Genomic DNA, 24499 nt, shown 5'->3' on the forward strand with positions numbered 1-24499 from the left:
GACTTGGAAGCCCGCTCGAGACGCTCGAATATACATATCACGGGGATTGCGGAGACGACGCAAACGGGAAAGATGGAACTCTTCGTGGAGAAACTACTGGTCGCCCTGCTAGGAGAAGATGTCTTCTACCCTATGTTCATTGTTGAGGGCCCACCGCACACTGGGACCGCGACCACGCACAGGAGCACCTCCGAGGCCGATAATTGCAAAACTACTGAATTATAGAGACCGTGACACGGCGCTAAGGGTGGCCAGGGAAAAAGGGAAGCTACAATAGGAGGGCATGGAGGTTTCCTTGTACCCGGATTTTACGGCGAAAGTTCAGGAGGAGAGACGGCACTTTACCCCATACAAGAAACAACTGCGAGACCTTGGCCTGGACTACGCAATGCTGTATCCGGCAAAATTGCGGATCAATAGACAGGGTCACTCACACTTCTTTACAGACCCTAGGGAACTTCGGAAATCGTTAAAGGAGTGGACCAAGGAACAGAGGAGCAGCCCTACCAGACAGACAGACCGGTGAACAAGAAGAAAGCAGCCACTTGGACGAGCAAGAGTGAACTCTGACGCCCCGCTGATCTTCCCGCCTTCGGACACACTTGTCTCTGAATGGTGTCAGGGCTATGGAACGTTGCTATGGAACGTTGCTTTGGCATGGTACCTTGATGTGACGGCATTCAGCTGACGAGAGAGTGCAACATCCTGAGCCTGTTCGACGGACGGTGGTTGGGTGAGATCATTTCATTATATACGCACCAGATGGCAAATATGTGACTTTCATGGCACAGTTTTGGGAACTGTATTAGACTGCATCTTACTGCACACAGCCATGGATCTTTGCTTCTAGAGGTGGGCGTGTGGGGTGGGGGATGTTTTGGAGGTGCCCGTTTTTGACACTCACAGACCCTGGTTTGGCCTCCCGTTGTTAGACTTTATCTAGGGTGATGGCGCTTGGGGGCATTTTTGCACTGTACAATGCTGAAGCACTGTTCTGTGATTCTTGTGGCAATCTCTGCCCCGGCGCGTATAGCTCCAACTGCTCCTATGTGGGCAATTCTTGGGTACACACAGGTTACCTGTAAAGGTCGGGAGTTGGAGGGAGGGTTTGGGCCCTGCAAGGCCAGGTTGGGGATGGTCGGCTGTCGGTGGGGGGTGTTTTGAGATATAGTTTGACAGGGGGTTCTACAAGTGAAGCCAAGCAGTATGATGCCAGATTGTGTGGGTTGGTGGACGTCTGACGTCGACATTGCCTTACTGAGAATGTTCTGCAGCAATGGGAAAACGCTTATGGTTACATCTTTAATCGCACATATGAAATGACGAGCACGAGTGAAGTGGCTGCTGATGCGGGTCCTGATACACTGAAGGCGTCGACCTGGAATGTGAGAGTGCTGAATGACTACCACAAGCTCAGAAAGGTGTTAATCTACCTTCACAGACACCACATTGATCTTGCCCTTTTTCAGGAAACACACCTACCGCTAAAGAGTAAGATGCTCACTGCTAAAGGGTTTGGGGGTAACAGTCTGGCAGGGGGGGGTTCACCACACATTCTAGAGGGGTAGTTACATGGGTCAATCCCCGGTCCAAACTAAGACTAACATTGATTGGGGCCGATCCCGAGGGACGCTATCTGATAACCACGATGAGATCATGTCCTTTACCGACACATCTGGCTAACATATATGGGCCCAATTATGACAAACATGAGTTTTACACTGCCCTAGCGGCGCTGTGCAGGCCTTATGCCACCTCCAAAATGCTGTGGGGGGTGACTTTAACTTTGTGTTCAACCCAGACTTGGACTGGTCTAGGGGACAGCCCCGTCGGCCAGCTGCAGCGGCCTTGCTCATGCAGGCGGAAATGGTTAAGTTTGATCTTGCTGACGTTTGGCGATACAAGCACCCCACAATAGGGAGGATACACCCACTACACTGCCTTTCATAACGTTCACATGAGGATCAATTACTTCCCGACTTCCCAGTCGTTGCTTAGTGGCGTAGGGAGTTGTGCGGTGCTGCCACGTACTCTTTCGGACCACTCCCCTCTACTCTTGACGCTGGCGGTGCCGGCGAAAAGAATCCCCCCATTTACCTGGAGACTCTCTCCTTACTCCCTACTAGATGAGGTGTTTAGGGGTGGCCTTGCGGCAGACAGATCCCTTTTTCGAAACTAACTTGGGATCAGTTGACAGCTTTCAAACCGTTTGAGACACATTTAAGGTTTACATCAGAGGGATGGCTATGGCCAAGCACTCTAGTGTCCTTAAGACCATAAGACAAAGACTGAAGCACCGTGAGACCCAATTGGGGACCTAGAGAGAGAACAGCTGTGCAACCCGGGGGTGGATACCTCGGCACGGCTCCACACACTAATTGCTGATTACAATGAGGAAGCTGACAGGGAAGTACGGCATATGGGCAAAAACGCTACAGCTCGGACATACGGAGAGGGAGAGAGGCCTAGTTCTGTGCTAGCCAGATTGATGCGTAGAGACAAGCAACCCCTTGTAATTGATGAGCTGCTAACCGCCACTGGGGATTTGCTCACAGATGAGAAAGATTCTTGAAGAGTTCAGGGGTTACTATGCGGCACTGTACCAGTCCAAATCTTCCCAGATGGAAGAGGAAATTGAGGACAATCTCAGCTACATTAAAATGCCTTTACCTGATTCGCAGAGAGAATTCCTTGTGATGCCAGTACAGGAGGATGAAATACTGGAGGCGCTGGAAGGGATGAGGTCTGGTAGTGCACCGGGGGCGGATGGTCTCACGGTGGGATTTTACAAAGCGTTTAAAGACAAACTCATGCCGCATTTGATAACATTGTTTGATGACATCTGTGCGGAGAGCAGTATGCCAGTCTCCATGCGAGAGGCGTTGCTGGTCACAATCTTGAAACCCGGGAAGCCGCCCAATCTTTGTGGCTCCTATAGGCCACTCTCCCTGATAAACGTGGACGCTACGCTGTATGCTAAAGTGTTGGCCACGCGGCTGGCTCTCCTAGTCCCGGAACTGGTGGCGCCAGAGCAAGCTGGTTTTGTTCAAGATCGTAATCTCACGTATAACATTCGTACAGTACTGGGGACCATGCAACATGTACGGCAAGAGAACAAAGCGCTGGCCATCTTCCTTGATATGGAGAAGGCATTCGACTCAGTGGAATGGCCATTTATGCTGCGGGTTTTACGAAAGCTAGGGCTGGGCGAACCCTTCCTGCAGATGTTGGGGGCGCTGTATTACAAACCCACGGCGAGACTACGTATAGGGGATTCTGTCACTGAAGCGTTCGAAATAAGTAGGGGAACTAGACATGGGTGCCCCCTCTCACCCCTATTGTATGCGTTAGTCGCTGAACCACTGGCATGCGCGATTAGGGAATACCATGGACTGGAGGGTATCAACTTCCCGACGTACAAAATAGGTATTTCCACATATGCGGATGACACGCTGTTGTATATTCGCGACCCGGAAACCAATCTTGCTTCAGTACTTAGAGAGGTGGTAAGATTCAGGGTCCTCTCAGGACTAAAAGTCAATTGGACCAAGTCAGTGGCGTTCCCGCTCACCCCAGTGACTGCCCCGTTCGAGATGGAATATACACTGCAGTGGTCCACGGACCCGATCCGATACCTGGGGATCCATCTTCATACAGACCCAGATATTCTGATCCGGGAGAACTACGGTGTTGCCTTCTCCAGACTGATGCATGATGTTGAATTATGGTGCAGACTTCCCTTGTAGTTAATGGGAAGGATTGCCATCATGAAAATGGTGGTATTACCAAGGTTCCTGTTCTTGTTCACTAATATTCCGGTGGTCCTCTCTAAGGTATTCTTTAAACAACTGACCCAAGTGCTCATTAGACTTGCGTGGGGAGGTAAGCAACCCAGGATCCAGTGGAAGGTCTTAACACTGCCGTATGAGATGGGGGGGCCTGGGTGCCCCAGACATGGAAAGATACTATAGAGTGGCGCAGGCAGCCCATCTACATTCCTGGATACACGGTAACCCACACATCCCACATGTGACCCTGGAACGATTGTTTGCGGAACCTTCTCCATTACCTGCCACTATCTGCTCCCCGATTCAGAAAAGGGGGTGGTGAAGAACAGAGTGGACTGGGTAAGAGTGGTCTGCTTAATTCAGACAAAGATCAGGGCTTGATCCATCACCGTTATTTAGCTCACTGCACCATCCCAGCTCAGAACCTGGCTATATGCAAATCAGTCTGTCCCTGGCCCAGTGCATCATGGGAACAGGGCAGACCAAACTACCAAGCCAATTCTTATACTGGGAAGGAAACAAGCTTCCGGGGACCGGTTTCTGGCATTTCAGCCGTCTTCGGCCCAGCTTGCTTGAATCCTCGGACACAGGGCTGCGAACTGATATACTCCCCTCTGCTGCGAATTGAATGGGCAATATGGCTTCCACTATTGAAAGAGAAAGGGGTCACGAGGGCACTGCACGAACTGGGAATAGCAAAGTTGGAAGATCTATTTGTTGATGGGGTGTTGAAAACATGGGAGCAGGTACGCCCCTTGCACACGGAGGCTTCACTTCTCACGCGCTTCCAGTATCATATAGTCCGGAGCGCGTTGGTGGACCAGTTGGGTCCAGGCCTGGCGGAGCCACCAGAGGTACCTGAACTTACATATGTGATCAAGACTGGGTCTTCTCGCAAGCTAATCACGAACCTCAACAAACTGGGACTCTGACACAAGCAATATCAGCACTCCAAAGCTAGGGAGGAGTGGCAACACGATCTCCAAACGCAGATAGATGACGAGATGTGGAGGTATTGCTGTAGGAACACTAGAAGACTGTCTCTAAATGGGAGGCACAGGTTGGTGCATTTCAAATATCTGCAACGTGTCTATTATACTCCGGAGAGACTGGTACGGGCTACGTCGCTCGGCGGAGTGTGAACGCCGTCATGCGCAAGTGGCCGATTTTATGCATATGGCCTGGCACTGTCCGGGAGTCAATAGGTTCTGGACGGAAATCTTCTCGGAACTTAGTCGAATATTAGAAGTGGAGATGGTTGCCAACCCGGTGCTGGCACTGCTCGGATATTCAAAAACACTTCCGGTGGCACTGAGGCGTCTGGCGGATATGGCTTTACTGATGGCCAGACGTGTAGTAGCTATTTGTTGGATGAGAGGTCCGTTACCTACAAAGAAAAGTTGGGCCAGGGATATGATGTGTTGCTGTACTCTTTATTATTTATTTATTTATTTAATGACATTTATAGAGCGCATACAATTACCCGTGGGCGTCTCGGCGCTAAACTGCAATAATGTCTCTCCCTGAACAGATGAGGAAGTAACCCAGAAGCTTGATTTACTGATTAAATAACCATGTTTTCAGTTTTTACCTAAACTGAAGGAGTGAGGGGCTTGTTTTTATATGGTGTGGCAGAGTGTTCCAAATTTTAGGGGCCGCAACTAGAAAGCGGCGGTCACCCCAAGAGACTGTTCTGCTGCGTTGGACCACTAGTTGGTTAAGTGAGGTGGATCGGAGTGTTCTGGGCGGATTATAGGGAATTAGTTGCTCTTTAAGGAAACGCGGTCCTTGATCCTGCAGTATTTTATAAACTGAAACATATCTGAAACATATAGTGAATTACTTTCGCCAGACATATGTCCACGCAAACGAGGCGGAGGAGGCTGAACAGGGGGAGGACACTGATGAGCAAGACGAGACAGAGGGACACATTGAACGTGATTAGTGGGGACAATTACTAGAACGGTAGATAGCACAGAGTGGTGCCGGAGTTGGGAGGGAGGGGGGCCTCTTAGATAGTGAGGACTGTGAGGGCGATTTACGCAGCGTTTTCCAATTGCTACGACGTGCTGACGTTAGGAGAGGTATACTGAGAGATCCTGCAGGGAAAGGGTAGTGACCTAGATTCGGGGTGGGGTTTTAGAGTCTCTCCCCCCCCCCCACCCCCTGATACTTAATGAGGGTTGTCTCGCTACTACTTCCCTAGGAAATTCAGTCGGGTTGGTGTGCTGCTGGCGTTTGAGGGTGGGGGGACTGTTGGGGTAGAATTGAAGAATTTGTTTTAACGTGTTGGATGTGTATGTGCTGTGACCTGTGGGGTTTGGCGTATAACTGTTGGTCGTCATGCCAATGCATGTCTACAGAAGGTGTGAGACGATTTTCATGCTGTGGAACTGCTGATGTTCTTGGAGATCCTTGACTTACGTAATAATTGAACGCCGCCGGGCCTCCGGGATGCCGGCTAAATGGCTGTGTATGTAGTTCCAGGTATGTGCGGACAGATTTACTGAGAATTGGACGCCGGCCCCAGGGTTGTCGGCTGCACATTATGTACAATATTCTGCTTAAGAATAAAGGTTTTTGAAAATTAAAAAAAAAAAAAAAAAAAAAAACACAATGCCTGTAAACGTAGGTCGGGAAAAGCAACCACCTCCACTCAAATCAGGAAGTGCCAGATCAGAAAAACATTTACATTAACTGCAAGACTAGTAAGCATTAAAATTTGCAAATAAATAAATGTAACAAACGAGCAAGAAGTATGTTAAGTTACAACTACATGTATTCAACAATTGTTTCCATATTAAAAAGGAAATCCCTTAATGATTCTGCAACAACCAGCATTCCACGAAAGCACCAAACTCCTCCTTAGCTGCAACACCCCTTTCAGGTAAAGAACTAAAGACACATGCCAACATTGCTTTAATGCTACTTGACAGCTAGAGCCTACATGACCAATTAATACATAAACATTTTCTGACCAACTATTATCCCTAGCTTTAAGATATTGCGGTTACGTTTGTCAATTACTCCCTTCTTATCTGTTATTTGTTTGGTCAGCATAATGAACACGATGACAAGTGCTCAAGTAACCTCTTCAGTGTGCCTACAAAGTAGAACCACTGTTCTGAGGGAACAGAACACGAGAATCACAATACTCCACTTGTGTGATCTACACCATGGATTTTGAAGGTGCAAAAGAAGACTTCAGCTCGATAGACATCATACATTTCTAAGTCATCTGGCAAATAAGTTCTGTTTGTACTAAATAAAAACGTCCCTCAGAGGTGTTCAAGCCATTACCATCATACAGCTGATAATTTTACACTGCCGGAAAACTGTTTGCGCGGAGTCCAGTATGGCAAAATTGTGGAACTGAAGCATACACCTGCCGTCAGATCATCATCTCCCATACATAGCGGTGAATAAAGCAGGCGTTCCAAAACGATCTGCTTCATTATGTAGTACAGTAGCATGTACTAGACGGTAACTCACCCTGCGGGATATGCAACAAGGCCACTCTTTGGGTCGCAGGCTAGTCCTCTTCCTCCAGAAACAGTAATGCCCAGAACCTTTTCCAAAGTCACCTAGGACAGAAAATACAGTGTTACTCTCTTACCAATAACGAAGATCAGAAGCATGTTTGCAGGACAAAAGAACAGTGGTCTGCGGAGTGAAAGGTACAAATTATTAAACACAGTTGAAGTGGTTTGTGTTTCGTATAGCACTGCACACTAAAAAAAAACTAAAAAAAACACACAACAAACCGACGGCTTTGTTGAAGAGGGGCATTTTACATTTCTTTCCTAAGTGCCAATTCACTCCCAAGTCTTAAGTTGTTTTTCCAAGACCATTCCACAGCCAGTGATAACGAAGGAGAGTATTTCTCTTTCAGCTCTATTTGACGCTGGAGTGTGTGCGCTTAATGCTGGTAAATCAAAGTTTACACCAGGGTAGAATGGCTTCTGCTTAATACTCTCCTAGCATTAAGGACGGAGATGATAAACTATTTATTTAAAAGGACAAGTCTTCGTCATTGCACATCAGTCTACTACAAAGTCACAATAACAATTTTGATTCATCTAATGCACCATAGTTGTATACATTATGTAAATATGTTTAGGTCACTTAAGAGCACCAGTGAATAACAGTGTCCTAGGACAATGGGACTGCTTCAGTGCATTGGAAGCTCAATGCCATAGGCAAAAGTTCTTTAGTCTGGGATAGCCTAGACTACATCTTCACCTTGAGCAGCCAACTGCCCCCTAAACTCAGAAGGTCTTCTAGCCTGGTGTTTGGGTAGGCTGGTTCGCTATGGTCTTCCTCGGTGTCACAGCAGGGAGCGAGCAAGGCAGCCTGCATACTGGATAAGCACAGCACATCCACTTTAGTCCAATCCAGCGTTTAGCAAGCGCTAGAGTTAGCGCAGTAGATCAGGCCTAGGACTAAAATTTATATACAAGGGAACATAATTGTGCTACTCTGAACAGTAATTGTAGTTTACACCACCATGACCACCTCGAAGCAGTCCCAAAACGAATGCATTAAAATAGCAGCGGGCAGTTTCAAGGCATTTAATAGTCTGGTCACAGAACCAGCTGCAGAAGCAAATATTGCGGTACTGAGTGGGATGCAACTATAGCAGTGTCCTTTTGATTACAAGGGGCTGCTTCAACTGGAACCCAGCCAGCACTCCACAATACCTCCCTGCAAGGGGATTCCAGGGAGTTCTCTAAAATGCCCCGCTACAGCTGGATTCTGGCCAGTTCAGCACTGGCTGGAATCTAGCTGCAGTAAGGCGGTGTAGTGCTGCCTCTGATCTAGAGGTAGTGAGGCACTTTAGAAGTCTAGCTGGGAATCGGTTTTAGCAGAGCATGTTGGGAACTAGTTTAAGTGTGACCCAAAACAGCAATACTACTTATAATTGTGCAATGTGAGAGTTTAGTTTAGCTTCATTGAGCTCTTTCATGCGAGTGTAGGTCACGCCCCCTGTTGAAGTTCCCCAATGACAGAGGTAAGAAATGCAGATTTAGCAGGAAACACAATCCAAGGTCCCACAACAACCTCTCATTTTGCTCCCTTTGTTTTTTTTTTTAACTAAACGTTCAGCAGCATTTAAGGACCAGGGCCTTGGATTGCTTATGAATTGACACACAAGTACTCCAGAAGGATTTTCTTGAGGAGGGACTAAGTGTAAATTCTGCTATCTGGGCAAACAGTGGATTACCGCTTATTAAAGCAAGGGCAAATTACTTCAACATCTTTATTTGGGTGTTCTGTAGTGGCAAGCAGTTCTCTCATAACTTTGGAGCAGTGAAGTAAAGAGGGACAAAATGCATGACCGGTGAACATGGAGTTTAGAGCTAAGCCGGATTAAGTAAATAAACGCAATGTCTGCAGATGGGACCACATCTTACTGACATTCTCGGGTCACTTAGGCAAATCAAGCCTGAATCATCTAGAGACACGGAATAACTGCCCTAGAAAGAGCTCCGTTTCCATAAACCAACCACACGATTATTAATCTCACAAAGCGCATTTACTTTCTGGGCACTACTGACTCCGGTTACATCCCAGTTGCCACGTGTGGAATAATCATGTTGGATTTTGTGCCTTGTTGGATTGGCAACTGCTCCTCTGTGATTTTCATCAACAGAAAGGCCCACAGCACCAGGAGGATTTTTTTGGGAAATGTTTATTGTGTTTTAACAAAATCAGTTACATTTTTTCATTTATAAAGTCACACATTTGGTTATGTTGAGTTAGACCAGTGATACTCAAAATATGGCCCAGGGACCGCAGGTCTTGGCTGATGTTTACTCGACTCCGCACCAACATAAAAAATATGTTAAATAAACGGGCAACTTCTATTTCATGAGTAATTGAAGGTAAAGAAAGGAAGTAACTAGGGTGTCATGAACCGCTTAACTTTAGGAAAACATTCCTTTTTAAAGACATCTTGTAGCAAACTTGTAAAAACAGTCTCTTTAAAGTTCAAAAAGTGTATTTCATTAACATGAAGAATCGTTTCACCTTATTATGTTATGTCCGTGCATTTAGGAGTACATTTTTTTTTTAAGTGCATTGAGGACATTTTTTTTTCAAGTGATAGTTTTCAAACATGAATTTAGAAATATTCATGCTTCTCCCCACCCAGACAACAATGCTAATAGTAAACTATGAGGCAAGTCAGTTTTTATATGCACCCATTTGGGTGGGCTGACTTGCTGTTCATTATACATGAATATAGTTTATTTAATGAAACACAGGAAAAGGTTTTGTACAGCACCCAGCCTGAATTCATGTATTTTTAAGTCCTCCTAAGTGTGATAATGAAAAAAGGAAGGAAAGTTATCTAAATGAATTAGCTAGGATCACACAATTTGGCCAAGAAACGAAGCTGGGATTGATCGTAGGGTTTCTGGTTTCACATTGTGCATTTCAGCCACTAGATGTACATGCATTGCTTCCCCAACACCCATGTTAAACCCTCACCCTTACCGCCACACTGCTGGCATCAGTGCAGCCCTCTGCCACACCACAGACTGAACTTTTTGGCCCCTGGAAAATGTTTGCGAGTACTAACAGTAGCAGCTGCTAACAGATAGTTGTGGCAGGGGAAATAGAGGGGGGAAAAAAATAAGGCCTTGCCTGAAACTGACGGACAGCTGCCTTGCCTCTGTGCTCTTCCGGTCCCCATACCGGCCTGCAGCAGCAGCACCCAGGGAGCATCCTCTCCTGAGCCAATCACAAGGCTGTATGGCAGCGTTGCGATTGGTCTGAGCACCACGATTCAGCGCTCAGATGGGTACAGGGTGGCTTTGCATGTTCCTCACCAAGTTGCGTAATGCTGCCTGGTAGGGATGCAAAGTGGGCAGTAGGGCCGGCCAAGCAGTCATGCGCACTTAGGGAGTGCAAACCACTCCGCCCCTGTGCTGCTCAGCCCAGCTAGCCACTGACTTCCATAGGAAAAATACAATTATAATAACAGTAAGTTATTATTGTATTTTTCCTTTGGAGCAGTGGAGCGACTCTGGTCAATCTGCAAATGTAAAGGGTGCTTGGAAGCTGGAATTGGCTTTAATTGATGGAGCCACTTGAAGCTGCCTGATGACAGTTTTATTGCAAGGGAGGTGCCAGCTGAGCTATAAAATGTGTGCTTTGAAAGGTCAGTTATTAAAAAAAACAAAAACTGCACTATATACAGTCTGAGCATTACTAGAGTCTACATTTTGGAAGCGGTTTCTATCTTTAAAGCACAGTTACTGTGTTGATGATACACAGAGACGTATATAAAGACGGTGGACTTGGTGTTAATCACAAGCGGTGCTGTGGCGCTGACCTGTGAATCACGAATGCTCAATATGGTGGTCTGTACCTACAGCAGACCAACAGCAGACCGACTGAAGCGGTCGTGCTGCCCGCGTAGTGGTTCGTCACAAGCGTTGACTGCTATTGAATGATTAGTCTCCATTGAAACATACTCGCTTCTATAGATGGGCTTCACACCATATGTAGGTTCAGACCACCCTATTTAACATTCGTGATTCACAGGTCAGCGCAACAGCACAGCTTGTGATTAACACCAACTCCAGAGTTCCTCATCACCGTCTTCATACACGTCTGTGTATCATCAGCACCGTAACAGTGCTAAGCTACCCATAGAGTGCCAGCCTTCACTCTCACTTATGTACCTGGCTGGGTGTCCTTGTGAGTATCTAGTTTTCATTTTCCTCCTTTACCCACTGTTGGCACGTACACCTCATGTGGCTGTGCATTCTACCCGTCAAATGTCACTAAATCCATAGGTCTTGATGAGACCCTAGATCACTTTTAGGGTCGAAACGTTGTTGACAACAAAAGAAAGAAAGCCCCTAACAGCGCATATCATTGTATATAGCTGCTGTATATTATGTTTTGAGTTGCTAAATGGTAGACTTTTTGAATACCTTGGAAACCTTGTAAAATACGGTCACAATTAGGTCACCAATATTTTAGGTTCTGGTTTCTCACTGGGGACACTACGCACATTTTTCTTTGTCATTGTATATAGAATTTGGTTTGCAAAATATAATTGTATCAAACTAGAACCATAGGTGTATGTGGTTTCTTCGCCCTCTGACATCATTTTAACCCTTCCATTGCGACTGTGCACCTTATGATCTATATTGATTCTATTATTCCACAGGAACCACTGTTTCCGACAAAAATTTACCCACCCAGGTTCCTTAGTGAGTTGGGTTCCCTTGTCCTTTTTCTCTGCATAGGCTGTTTGGGATAGGGTTCAGATTGGCTACTTGGGCTAGGGTTTCCTATTGGACTTCTGGATTATGGCTTTGGCTTCGATTGACTGTTAGGTTAGGGCTGTGTGTTAGTTAAAAGGCCAAGTCTCCCACTGGCTCTAGGGTTAGGGTTTTGATTGGCTAGGGCTCCACTGGCCATTTGGGCAATTTTAAGCATAGGGTCAGGGAGTCTTAGCCTGGGCGTCGAGGACTAGGGCAGCGAGGACAAGGGCAGAGACAAGGGTAGCTACCTGTTCAGGTCAGGCCCAGGGTCAGAGAAGCTGCCCAATTTACACTCTTGGGCTACCACCTTAAGCTCTCCACATCTGCCAACAATCCAAACACAATATCAGCAAAGACATTCTACTCATGCATCACAAACAAATCTCATACAGATGTCAATGTGTATTGAACCACTACAAAACCTCACAAGTCACACCTACACTGAATTCTACCCCAACTACAACATTATGGCATCTGCAATCTCACACAAAACACAACTGTCCACCACCACTAATACATCCACACAACGCCACATTATACATAACTTTAATGTATTGAGACACACATTCCATGTTCACACAAAACCGCAGCTGTGTCCTCTACTTGCTCCTAACAGATGCCCTTTTATCATGACAAAACGTATACTAAGCCTTCCATCACACCATTCACAAACACCCGTCTCGGTTTACCAATTACACAAAACCATATAGTCCTTACATGCCACTCCACCTCACACATTACCTGTTCCAGTGATCAAATCTGACACAGTGACAAATCATAACTCTTGTCCATCCACTCTTGCACACCACACTCATCGCCAAAACATATCACCACCCCTATACTATTCAAATACCACTCACCAGCAGTATTGCACATACAAATCTTTCACAGAAAACCACTTCATCTATATCTCGTCTCACTACTCCACAAAATCCACAAATCTCAATATAATAAATTCCTTAGACATACATTCCCTTACTATGTGATCACTTATCTATGTATTGTAGGTTTATTGTACAAGAAAAAAGTACTCACAAAAGCTTTACTCTGTCCTACCATCACCTCTATCAAGTTATCCTCCATCTTTATTCTCTCTCTCATCCCAAAACCTTTCTACTACTATGATCTCCAAAATAACCCTTCCTAGACTCCTCCCTCCTCTACACCTCCTGCTCACGCCAAATATCAGTTTACTACTACGGTCTTACAAACAACCCTACTAAATTCCCCCTCATGTTCTCTCCTTTGAATCATCCCAAAAACTCACATTTTTACTCCAATTCTTCTTCCTTAATTCCTTTCTATAGGCACTTACCTCCACCATCTCTCCTTTACTCACCCCAGACCTCAACTTACTACTATGATCGCCCAATTAACACTCCTAGTTTTCTTCCCTCTATCCCTCCATTACTCTATTGAATCCAACTAACAGACTCGCATATCTTCAGCTCAAATTAACTTGCATCTCGCCATACTATACTCTTATTTCACTACAGTAATCCACCACTCGCTAATCCTTTTGGCTTGCGGAGTAGCGTGCTACTCGCCGAAAATCGATTTGATGCCTCGTCAGGGGTAGTAAAGGCTATACAAATACAAGTACAATTACAAAGCAAAGCATGTACAACTCCTGGTCTCGACTCTCGAATTACTTCACCCAGGTGTGCTGGGCAGAATCTTACCGCTAAGTCAACTGTTACGTATCAGTGCATCCTTGGACATCAAAAGTCTAACCTTAGCAAACGCGAGTAGAAACCTGTGCAGGGAAGATAGCAACTCACCTGGTGAATTCTCCTCAAGCAGGACATGCAGGCTTTGTGCGGATCAATAGTAAAAAAAAATAAAAAGGTTACCGATTCCTCGTAAAGTGACGCCGATTTATGGTATGCGAGCACTAAAAGGTTTTCTGTCGACAACCAGAACGAGCAGAACCAAACGACTCTTCCGCTAAGGAGACCGTGAACACCCGAGGAGGTCATGTGTCAGCACAAGTTGGTTCCTGCGCGCCGAAAGGCGGAAGTACAAATAGCGACCACAATGGGATGAGGGAGAGGTGAAGCACGGGCGGGCTGCAAGGTTCAAGCATGTGAAGCAAGGCGTATGCCTGCTGTCCTAGCAGCATTTAATATAACTATCCGTCGGAGTGTCTGCGCTACAGGTTTACCCTCAAGCTGGCAGGGGGGTGTGACACGTGACAGTGGGGTCCAACACCAACGGACAAAGCCTTCCTGTGCGCGGACCCAGAACGTTCGTACAGATGACGTAAGAGGCTACCAGCTTCATCAGGGCGGCACACGGTCTGAACGCCACCGTGCCAGGCAGCCAACCGACCCTACCAGGAGCGTGTGCCCCTTAACCGTAGCAGGCCTATGTGGCACAGTAACGAGAATACTTCATTATTACGCTTATTAGACCCCAAGGAACCAAGGCGAAGGGGAGTGAAATCCGTTGCCTTTCCGCGTTCTTTAAATGAGTTGCTGTTGGTTGTGGGTACATTAGAACTGCCAGGTTTACAAGCTTGCAATTCCTGGTGAAAACACGTCATTTAAACGAGCAAAACTAGTTCGTAGTGGAGGTTTCCTAACAAGGACAGCCATAGAGTGGAGCGCGGTACACCGGCGCTCAGTTTGAGCTGGTCAGGATTTCCTCGGATTCTGGAAGCAGACGGTAGAAGCATGAGAGAAAAGCGTCGGAGGGAAGGAAAAGCGTCAGAGGGAAGGAAAAGCGTCGGAGGGAAGGAGGGCATCAATGCATTCCAAAGGCCGTAGTACCCCCACCAACCCTTTCCACAACTGTGGATTCTGGTCCGCAACTCCTTTCCTGTCCCAGGGACTAAAGTTAGGGGCTGCGATGGACATTGGGCAGAACACCCTATTTATGTAAAGCAAACCCCAAACTTTAAGCAGCAAACGTGAATACGTGACAAGCTCCATTCGAGCACTCATTGACTCGCTTGCAACTCATACAGATGTGCACGTAGGCACTCATTACTTCATCTAGCTTAAAAGGACGAAAAAGCAGTAACCACAGTGAGACATGAACTTGTGACCGAGTTAGCTCAGTAGGTTCATCTTCATATTAAATAAATCTGCAGTCAACTAAACAATAATATCTGCGGATCTAGTGAGTCAACTGGTAAAAAAAGAAAGGAAGATAAGTCACAACCTGCAGAAATGTGTACGCATTTCGCCGTTTTTAGCATTAAATGCTGTAAACTAACCAAGGACAGGAATGCGTTTTCTGCAGTGGACTGTGTATAATCAACAGGTCACAGATGTGAACACTGGTAGACTGTTCAGTAAGTGCATGCATTGTAGCAGAGATCTAGGCGCAACCTGCAAGTTACAAATGACACACGTGCTTGGATAAGTCACTGGGTTACACATTAACGGCATGGACCCACACGTGAAATGCATCAGGACTAACAATACCTTCGATCTCCTGAAGGCAATAAAAACAACAATTTTGAGTAAGCAATTAATGTCATTTATCATCATATGAAATAGAAAGAAAGAAAAAAAAAGAGGTTAGTGGGCGCGCGCACACACACACACACACACACACACATAACTGCCATTTCCCCCTAATTTGAATGTCACTTTAACCTTTGGTTTTTCAGTTTATATGTGTGTGTCATGGGCCATATCATGAGTGATGGAATATGTGAGGAAATGAGCAGTGCATGGAAAGGGCGCAAGTTATGTTGATATATCAGTTTATCATACAAGCTTCAATAGACGGTCGGTCACATTGCTATATAAATCCTTCCTCTGGTAGGGGCCACTATCAAGGTTTACAAACTCTGCTACCTTAGAAGACTACGCATGGACACCTGCCAGTGTATATGCATCACCCACACAGCGGTGAAATCTCCAAGGAGATGAGCGCCTGGCCGACACCGGCAAGCTGCCCACTATCACAAGTGGCGATTTTCACACACAATGGACAAGAGACTTGATGCTCATGGACCAGGCACACCAGGGCCATGCAGAAACACTGTTCTGACTGTATGACTTCTATGGGCCTCAACAACATGTGGTACTTACTATTGGCACATGAACAAACAAGCATTTACATACTTGTAAACAGCCCACAGATCATTTTCTCATCTAGATTACTTTTTCCTTCAAGCAGCAAATCAACTGGGTTTTGGCTGCAGGTCTCTCAGATTATTCCCCAATTGCAGTCATCGAGGTAGAGGTGGCACATGGAGACTTAATGCTTGGAGGCTGGTACACTACTTCTCCAACCACATAAGAAGAGTAAAAAGGGGGAAACTGGTTTTACTTACTCCCCCGCCCCTAACCCTTTTTTCAAAAGAAATGAAAAAGCATTTGTAAAGCGTGTGGTTACCCGGAGGCATCCCAGCGCTAGGGCAGAGGCCACACTGAGCTGTGGCGAATCAATTAGGGGAAAGCCAGGTTTTGAGCCTCTTGCGAAGACAGTGTGGTTAGGCTCTTTACGTAGTTGAAGCAGCAGAGAATTCCAAAGTTTAGCGGCGTTGTAGCAAAAGAGCCTGCCGCCACTTCTGACCCTCTTGATTCTGGGAACAGATGCCAAGTGGAGGTCATTTGAATGTAACGGTCTGTTGGCTTGGTAAGGCTGGACAAAGGAGGAAATAATGGCCGGTCCCGGACCTCCTAGCATCTTGTGGGTGGTACAGAGGGCTTTGAAGTGGACTCTTTCCTGAATAGGTTGTCAGTATAAGGACTTTAGGGCAGGTTTAGCTGATTGGCTGCTTGGAATACAGTCACAAATCCTTGCGGCACAGTTTTGCATGGTTTGAAGTTTCGTGAAATCAGCGCAGGAGGCACCGAGATGAAGAGCGTTTCCATAGTCCAGTTAGAATAAGAGCCTGGACCACAAGCATTCTTGCTTGAGGAGGTAACAAAGGCAGCACTTTGCACAGCATTCTTAGAATGCCGAACCAAGAGCAACCACTTTCCTTGCTTGGGTTTTAAAGCGAAGCTCGGAGTCAAGCCAAAAACCTAAACTCATTTTGGATTTGGGGAAAGGCACGGGACCCATACATGCTGACCAAATGGAGGCCTCGAGTGAGGGATTACCGAGCAACATGAGCTCGGTTTCGTCACCGTTCAATTTTAGAAGTGAGTGGCGCATCCATCTGGTCACATCCTCAAGGCATGGGCCGAGGCTGATAGGGGAACTGTTTTTGTGGTTAAGTGCCACCACCAATTGAGTGTCATCAGCATATATAATAATATGCACCCCAAAGAGTAGGACGATGTCAGCAAGCGAGTTCACATAAACGTTAAAAAGAGTGGGGCTCAGGGACAACCCCTGAGGTACTCCATAATGAAGTGGCCTTGGGCTTGAAATGGCCTCACCCTCGAAGACCTGGAAGGATCTGTCTTACAGGAAAGAATGCAGCCAGCTAAGGGCTGCTCCAGTCACACCCAGATTTTGAATTCTATGGACTAGCATACGGTGATTGACCTTATCGAATGCCGTGCTAAGATCTAATAGTATCACGACCAAAGAACCACCTGCGTCAAGAATCCTTCTGGAGTCTTCCACGACTGCCAGTAATGCTGTTTCAGACCCTTGAGAAGGGTGAAATCCAGTTTGAGATGGATGCAGGAGTTTACCAGCTTCTACGTGTCTGGAGAGAGCCATGTTGAAATGTTTCTCTGCGATTTTACCGGCCCAGGGCAGAAGCAAAATGGGTTGGTAATTAGCGAGACAGTCAGAATCTAAACCAGGCTTCAACAAAGTCTTTACCAGAGCCTTTTTCCTTAGGGAAGGAGCCATCGCAGAGGACAGTGAAGAGTTAACCAAATCTATAGGAACAGGGCCCACAGAACCAACTACTAATTTCAAAATTGGGGGGGTAAGGGGGGGAAGACAGGATCTCTGGGTGATCCACTCTTGACAAGGGCAGACACATAGTTTAAAAATGCCTCTGTCAAGGGGGGGGGGGGGAATACTTCAAGAGAATGTTCCCCACTCTTGGCAGTTGATTCTTCGATAAAAGAGTTTGTGTGAGGTTCAGAGAACCATGTTCGAATGGATTGAATTTTATTGTGATAGTATTCTGCAAGTTTGTTGCAGTGACAGCGGGGTAGCCGCAGCTTGCAAAAGTTTTTTAGCAATACAGAAAGTTTCACTAGGTGAATTGGCTGCTCAGGAAATGTTTTCATTGTAATAGCAGGCTTAGACCCTTTTAATTTCAGTTTTATAGGTTTTATTGGTCTTCCTATATTCCTTTTTAGGTCTCGGCTAGCGTAGGCTGTGTATGCGCAGTCGCGCTGGCGAGATCTTAGGTCTCCAGAGTAGCGAGGCTTGAACCCGCCCCTCTTCTCCATTGGCTGGCTGCCTAAATGGCAGCCAGCCATTGAAGAAGAGGGTTCTGTGATGTCATTTTTGGTAGCTAAGCCCCGTCCGTTTCGGATTGAGGGGCGTGTTTCTTTCGTTTCTTTCTCTTCTCGAAAAACACACACCCCCAGTCTGCAAAGGACGGGGCTTAGCTTCCAAAAATGACGTCGCCTCCTCTCCCCCCCACCCCTCTTCTTACCTCAACTGGTTTGTGCGCGCCCATGTCAAGCCGGTGGCCGTCTACCAGCCTGAACAGAGTAGTTGCGCGGCTGTGGGAAAACACTGTCCTCCAACATCTTGGATGCAGAGTGCTGCCTTACTCCACCAAAGAGCGGTGCCGATCAATACGGCGACCCACTCAGTGTCCGATTCATGTTGAAGTGATAGTGATGAGAGCTCGGAACAACAAGGACCCAATAGGGCTCTGATGGCACTGGGCGGGCGAGACTTAGCTAGCAGGGGCAGGGCGGCTGCTGAGAGGGGGAGCTGCTGTCGCACCGCGGGTGTCTTTGGGTAGGAGGTGCCGAGCCGCTCCCACTTTTTCAGCTGGATTCTCCTGCGTGGTGTGCGGTAAACGATGGCGGCGACCGCTGGAGCCTGGTCTCCGCTCGCGGAGATTAGAGTGGCTTTAGGCACGGCCGCCGCCCCCTTCCGTTTCTGACTCTAAGGACAGTCCGTTTCTGATCCCCGGCAGCATGGGCCTATTGGAACGTGTCCGCAACAAATGGTTCATCCTCGGCATAGTCTTGGTGATCGGAGCCGCCAAGCTACAGCCCGCTATCGGCGAGAAAGGAGGGGGGGGGGGGGGGGGGGGGGGGGGGGGGAGTGCCGCCTTCACCCGGGCATATGGTTAGGGGATCCCTGAACTCCCGCCAAGACCATCACCAACAGCCGTGCCAGCCTGCTACGTGCCGCCCTGTGCCCAATATTCATGTGCACCCCTCCCGGGGATAAAGCTGTCTTGTTCCTCCCTCCGCCTCTTAAACGTTCAAGTCTAGGGTGCCCATGGGCTGGGTCGAAGGGGTTGGTGTAGCTGCGCTGACAGCCCGGTCACCCTGCCTGTCTTGTGTGACACGTTACACTCTGCTTGACCCTCGCCGCTCTCTACTTCCGCCCCGGGTGGTTGCCGACACCAGAGTCGGCACAGGACACGTAGCCTTTAGTGCGAATGTTAATGTTCAGGCAGACCGCAATTCTTTTTTAGCGTGCGTCTGGTTTAGCAGCCACGTTAGGTCAAGTGCAGAAACATTTGGGTATAATAATCGGAGGGAAAGGATCAGCGCTAGGGTGCCCTTGCCGTATCATGAGCACAGGAGACCTTTGATCTAACGAAAACACGTTATTTAATACTAACCAACAAGTTATCATGCAACACTGATCATAGGCCTAAACTCCTACAGCCTTGAATGTTATGTAATGTAACTGGTCCGTTTATAAAGCGCTCTTACACCTTTGGGTACAGAAGTTCGCGCTATATAAAAACGCATTAAATAAATGTCACTTGTCAAGGGGCCCGGGGGAGGAGAAGAGAGCAGCTGCACCTTCCAGTCACGGTGGGCCGTGGCTTTGCCTCTTGTGTCTCTTCTGGGTCTGTGGAGACCCGATTAGGGCGGGGGGCCCGTTACTCTGACAAAAGTGCTGAAGGCTGGGGGGTCACAATAGCTTCATCATGTTGCACCCAGTGGATAGGTATGGAGAGGGTCCAGTTTGACCATCAAAAAGTTAGAGTTCAAATATAATAGTAGGTCATGGGGAGGGCCACTGGAATTATGAGATCCTGCGTTTGCTGCTTCTCCTTTATTTTGCATAATTATCCCTCATCTGGCGCATAATCTGTAGATAAATTGTTACTAACTCAAAAGGATCAATGTTTACTGAAAAGCGTGTGTCTGGCTCTGTCTGTGCGTGTCTGGCTCTGTCTGTGCGTGTCTGGCTCTGTCTGTGCGTGTCTGGCTCTGTCTGTGCGTGTCTGGCTCTGTCTGTGCGTGTCTGGCTCTGTCTGTGCGTGTCTGGCTCTGTCTGTGCGTGTCTGGCTCTGTCTGTGCGTGTCTGGCTCTGTCTGTGCGTGTCTGGCTCTGTCTGTGCGTGTCTGGCTCTGTCTGTGCGTGTCTGGCTCTGTCTGTGCGTGTCTGGCTCTGTCTGTGCGTGTCTGGCTCTGTCTGTGCGTGTCTGGCTCTGTCTGTGCGTGTCTGGCTCTGTGTGTGCGGCTCTGTGTGTGCGGCTCTGTGTGTGCGGCTCTGTGTGTGCGGCTCTGTGTGTGCGGCTCTGTGTGTGCGGCTCTGTGTGTGGCTCTGGCTCTGGCTGTGCGTGTCTGGCTCTGTGCGTGTCTGGCTCTGTGCGTGTCTGTGCGTGTCTGGCTCTGTGCGTGTCTGGCTCTGTGCGGGGCTGTGCGTGTCTGGCTCTGTGCGGGGCTGTGCGTGTCTGGCTCTGTGCGGGGCTGTGCGTGTCTGGCTCTGTGCGGGGCTGTGCGGGGCTGTCTGGCTCTGTGCGTGTCTGGCTCTGTGCGTGTCTGGCTCTGTGCGTGTCTGGCTCTGTGCGTGTCTGGCTCTGTGCGTGTCTGGCTCTGTGCGTGTCTGGCTCTGTGCGTGTCTGGCTCTGTGCGTGTCTGGCTCTGTGCGTGTCTGGCTCTGTGCGTGTCTGGCTCTGTGCGTGTCTGGCTCTGTGCGTGTCTGGCTCTGTGCGTGTCTGGCTCGCTCTGTGCGTGTCTGGCTCGCTCTGTGCGTGTCTGGCTCGCTCTGTGCGTGTCTGGCTCTGTGCGTGTCTGGCTCTGTCTGTGCGTGTCTGGCTCTGTCTGTGCGTGTCTGGCTCTGTCTGTGCGTGTCTGGCTCTGTCTGTGCGTGTCTGGCTCTGTCTGTGCGTGTCTGGCTCTGTCTGTGCGTGTCTGGCTCTGTCTGTGCGTGTCTGGCTCTGTCTGTGCGTGTCTGGCTCTGTCTGTGCGTGTCTGGCTCTGTGTGTGTCTGTCTGTGTGTGTCTGGCTCTGTGTGTGCGGCTCTGTGTGTGCGGCTCTGTGTGTGCGGCTCTGTGTGTGCGGCTCTGTGTGTGCGGCTCTGTGTGTGCGGCTCTGTGTGTGCGGCTCTGTGTGTGCGGCTCTGTGTGTGCGGCTCTGTGTGTGCGGCTCTGTGTGTGCGGCTCTGTGTGTGCGGCTCTGTGTGTGCGGCTCTGTGTGTGCGGCTCTGTGTGTGCGGCTCTGTGTGTGCGGCTCTGTGTGTGCGGCTCTGTGTGTGCGGCTCTGGCTCTGGCTCTGTCTGTGCGTGTCTGGCTCTGTGCGTGTCTGGCTCTGTGTGTGTCTGGCTCTGTGCGTGTCTGGCTCTGTGCGTGTCTGGCTCTGTGCGTGTCTGTGCGTGTCTGGCTCTGTGCGTGTCTGTGCGTGTCTGGCTCTGTGCGTGTCTGTGCGTGTCTGGCTCTGTGCGTGTCTGTGCGGGGCTGTGCGGGGCTGTGCGGGGCTGTGCGGGGCTGTGCGGCTCTGTGCGTGTCTGGCTCTGTGCGTGTCTGGCTCTGTGCGTGTGCGTGTCTGGCTCTGTGCGTGTCTGTGCGTGTCTGGCTCTGTGCGTGTCTGTGCGTGTCTGGCTCTGTGCGTGTCTGTGCGTGTCTGGCTCTGTGCGTGTCTGTGCGTGTCTGGCTCTGTGCGTGGCTGTGCGTGTCTGGCTCTGTGCGGGGCTGTGCGTGTCTGGCTCTGTGCGGGGCTGTGCGTGTCTGGCTCTGTGCGGGGCTGTGCGTGTCTGGCTCTGTGCGGGGCTGTGCGGCTCTGTGCGGCTCTGTGCGTGTCTGGCTCTGTGCGTGTGCGTGTCTGGCTCTGTGCGTGTGCGTGTCTGGCTCTGTGCGTGTGCGTGTCTGGCTCTGTGCGTGTGCGTGTCTGGCTCTGGCTCTGTGTGTGCGGCTCTGGCTCTGTGCGTGTCTGGCTCTGTGCGTGTCTGGCTCTGTGCGTGTCTGGCTCTGTGCGTGTCTGGCTCTGTGCGTGTGCGGCTCTGTGCGTGTGCGTGTCTGGCTCTGTGCGTGTGCGTGTCTGGCTCTGTGCGTGTGCGTGTCTGGCTCTGTGCGTGTCTGGCTCTGTGCGTGTCTGGCTCTGTGCGTGTCTGGCTCTGTGCGTGTCTGGCTCTGTGCGTGTCTGGCTCTGTGCGTGTCTGGCTCTGTGCGTGTCTGGCTCTGTGCGTGTCTGGCTCTGTGCGTGTCTGGCTCTGTGCGTGTCTGGCTCTGTGCGTGTCTGGCTCTGTGCGTGTCTGGCTCTGTGCGTGTCTGGCTCTGTGCGTGTCTGGCTCTGTGCGTGTCTGGCTCTGTGCGTGTCTGGCTCTGTGCGTGTCTGGCTCTGTGCGTGTCTGGCTCTGTGCGTGTCTGGCTCTGTGCGTGTCTGGCTCTGTGCGTGTCTGGCTCTGTGCGTGTCTGGCTCTGTGCGTGTCTGGCTCTGTGCGTGTCTGGCTCTGTGCGTGTCTGGCTCTGTGCGTGTCTGGCTCTGTGCGTGTCTGGCTCTGTGCGTGTCTGGCTCTGTGCGTGTCTGGCTCTGTGCGTGTCTGGCTCTGTGCGTGTCTGGCTCTGTGCGTGTCTGGCTCTGTGCGTGTCTGGCTCTGTGCGTGTCTGGCTCTGTGCGTGTCTGGCTCTGTGCGTGTCTGGCTCTGTGCGTGTCTGGCTCTGTGCGTGTCTGGCTCTGTGCGTGTGCGTGTCTGGCTCTGTGCGTGTGCGTGTCTGGCTCTGTGCGTGTGCGTGTCTGGCTCTGTGCGTGTGCGTGTCTGGCTCTGTGCGTGTGCGTGTCTGGCTCTGTGCGTGTGCGTGTCTGGCTCTGTGCGTGTGCGTGTCTGGCTCTGTGCGTGTGCGTGTCTGGCTCTGTGCGTGTGCGTGTCTGGCTCTGTGCGTGTCTGGCTCTGTGCGTGTGCGTGTCTGGCTCTGTGCGTGTGCGTGTCTGGCTCTGTGCGTGTGCGTGTCTGGCTCTGTGCGTGTGCGTGTCTGGCTCTGTGCGTGTCTGGCTCTGTGCGTGTCTGGCTCTGTGCGTGTCTGGCTCTGTGCGTGTCTGGCTCTGTGCGTGTCTGGCTCTGTGCGTGTCTGGCTCTGTGCGTGTCTGGCTCTGTGCGTGTCTGGCTCTGTGCGTGTCTGGCTCTGTGCGTGTCTGGCTCTGTGCGTGTCTGGCTCTGTGCGTGTCTGGCTCTGTGCGTGTCTGGCTCTGTGCGTGTCTGGCTCTGTGCGTGTCTGGCTCTGTGCGTGTCTGGCTCTGTGCGTGTCTGGCTCTGTGCGTGTCTGGCTCTGTGCGTGTCTGGCTCTGTGCGTGTCTGGCTCTGTGCGTGTCTGGCTCTGTGCGTGTCTGGCTCTGTGCGTGTCTGGCTCTGTGCGTGTCTGGCTCTGTGCGTGTCTGGCTCTGTGCGTGTCTGGCTCTGTGCGTGTCTGGCTCTGTGCGTGTCTGGCTCTGTGCGTGTCTGGCTCTGTGCGTGTCTGGCTCTGTGCGTGTCTGGCTCTGTGCGTGTCTGGCTCTGTGCGTGTCTGGCTCTGTGCGTGTCTGGCTCTGTGCGTGTCTGGCTCTGTGCGTGTCTGGCTCTGTGCGTGTCTGGCGGCTGTGCGTGTCTGGCGGCTGTGCGTGTCTGGCGGCTGTGCGTGTCTGGCGGCTGTGCGTGTCTGGCGGCTGTGCGTGTCTGGCGGCTGTGCGTGTCTGGCGGCTGTGCGTGTCTGGCAGCTGTGCGTGTCTGGCGGCTGTGCGTGTCTGGCAGCTGTGCGTGTCTGGCGGCTGTGCGTGTCTGGCGGCTGTGCGTGTCTGGCGGCTGTGCGTGTCTGGCGGCTGTGCGTGGGCGGCTGTGCGTGGGCGGCTGTGCGTGGGCGGCTGTGCGTGGGCGGCTGTGCGTGGGCGGCTGTGCGTGGGCGGCTGTGCGTGGGCGGCTGTGCGTGGGCGGCTGTGCGTGGGCGGCTGTGCGTGGGCGGCTGTGCGTGGGCGGCTGTGCGTGGGCGGCTGTGCGTGGGCGGCTGTGCGTGGGCGGCTGTGTGTCCGCGGCTGTGTGTCCGCGGCTGTGTGTCCGCGGCTGTGTGTCCGCGGCTGTGTGTCCGCGGCTGTGTGTCCGCGGCTGTGTGTCCGCGGCTGTGTGTCCGCGGCTGTGTGTGCGCGGCTGTGTGTGCGCGGCT

General features: G+C 50.0%; 1 protein-coding gene across 4 annotated transcripts in view; it reads right to left on the minus strand.

Annotated features, from left to right (window-relative positions):
- Window positions 1–24499, minus strand: part of MAPKBP1 (mitogen-activated protein kinase binding protein 1) — a 921590-nt gene that overhangs the window by 728104 nt on the left and 168987 nt on the right. For 3 of the 4 annotated variants that reach the window (XM_086937231.1, XM_086937232.1, XM_086937229.1), the window contains exon 3: window positions 7281–7372. In XM_086937231.1, the coding sequence (XP_086793357.1) occupies window positions 7281–7372 (92 nt within the window). Of the gene's footprint in view, window positions 1–7280; window positions 7373–13851; window positions 14013–24499 lie in introns of those variants that run through there. The other variant, XM_086937230.1, reaches the window with a different exon arrangement.

The sequence above is a fragment of the Lissotriton vulgaris genome, chromosome 9 (assembly GCF_964263255.1).
Source record: "Lissotriton vulgaris chromosome 9, aLisVul1.2, whole genome shotgun sequence".
NCBI lineage: Eukaryota > Metazoa > Chordata > Amphibia > Caudata > Salamandridae > Lissotriton > Lissotriton vulgaris.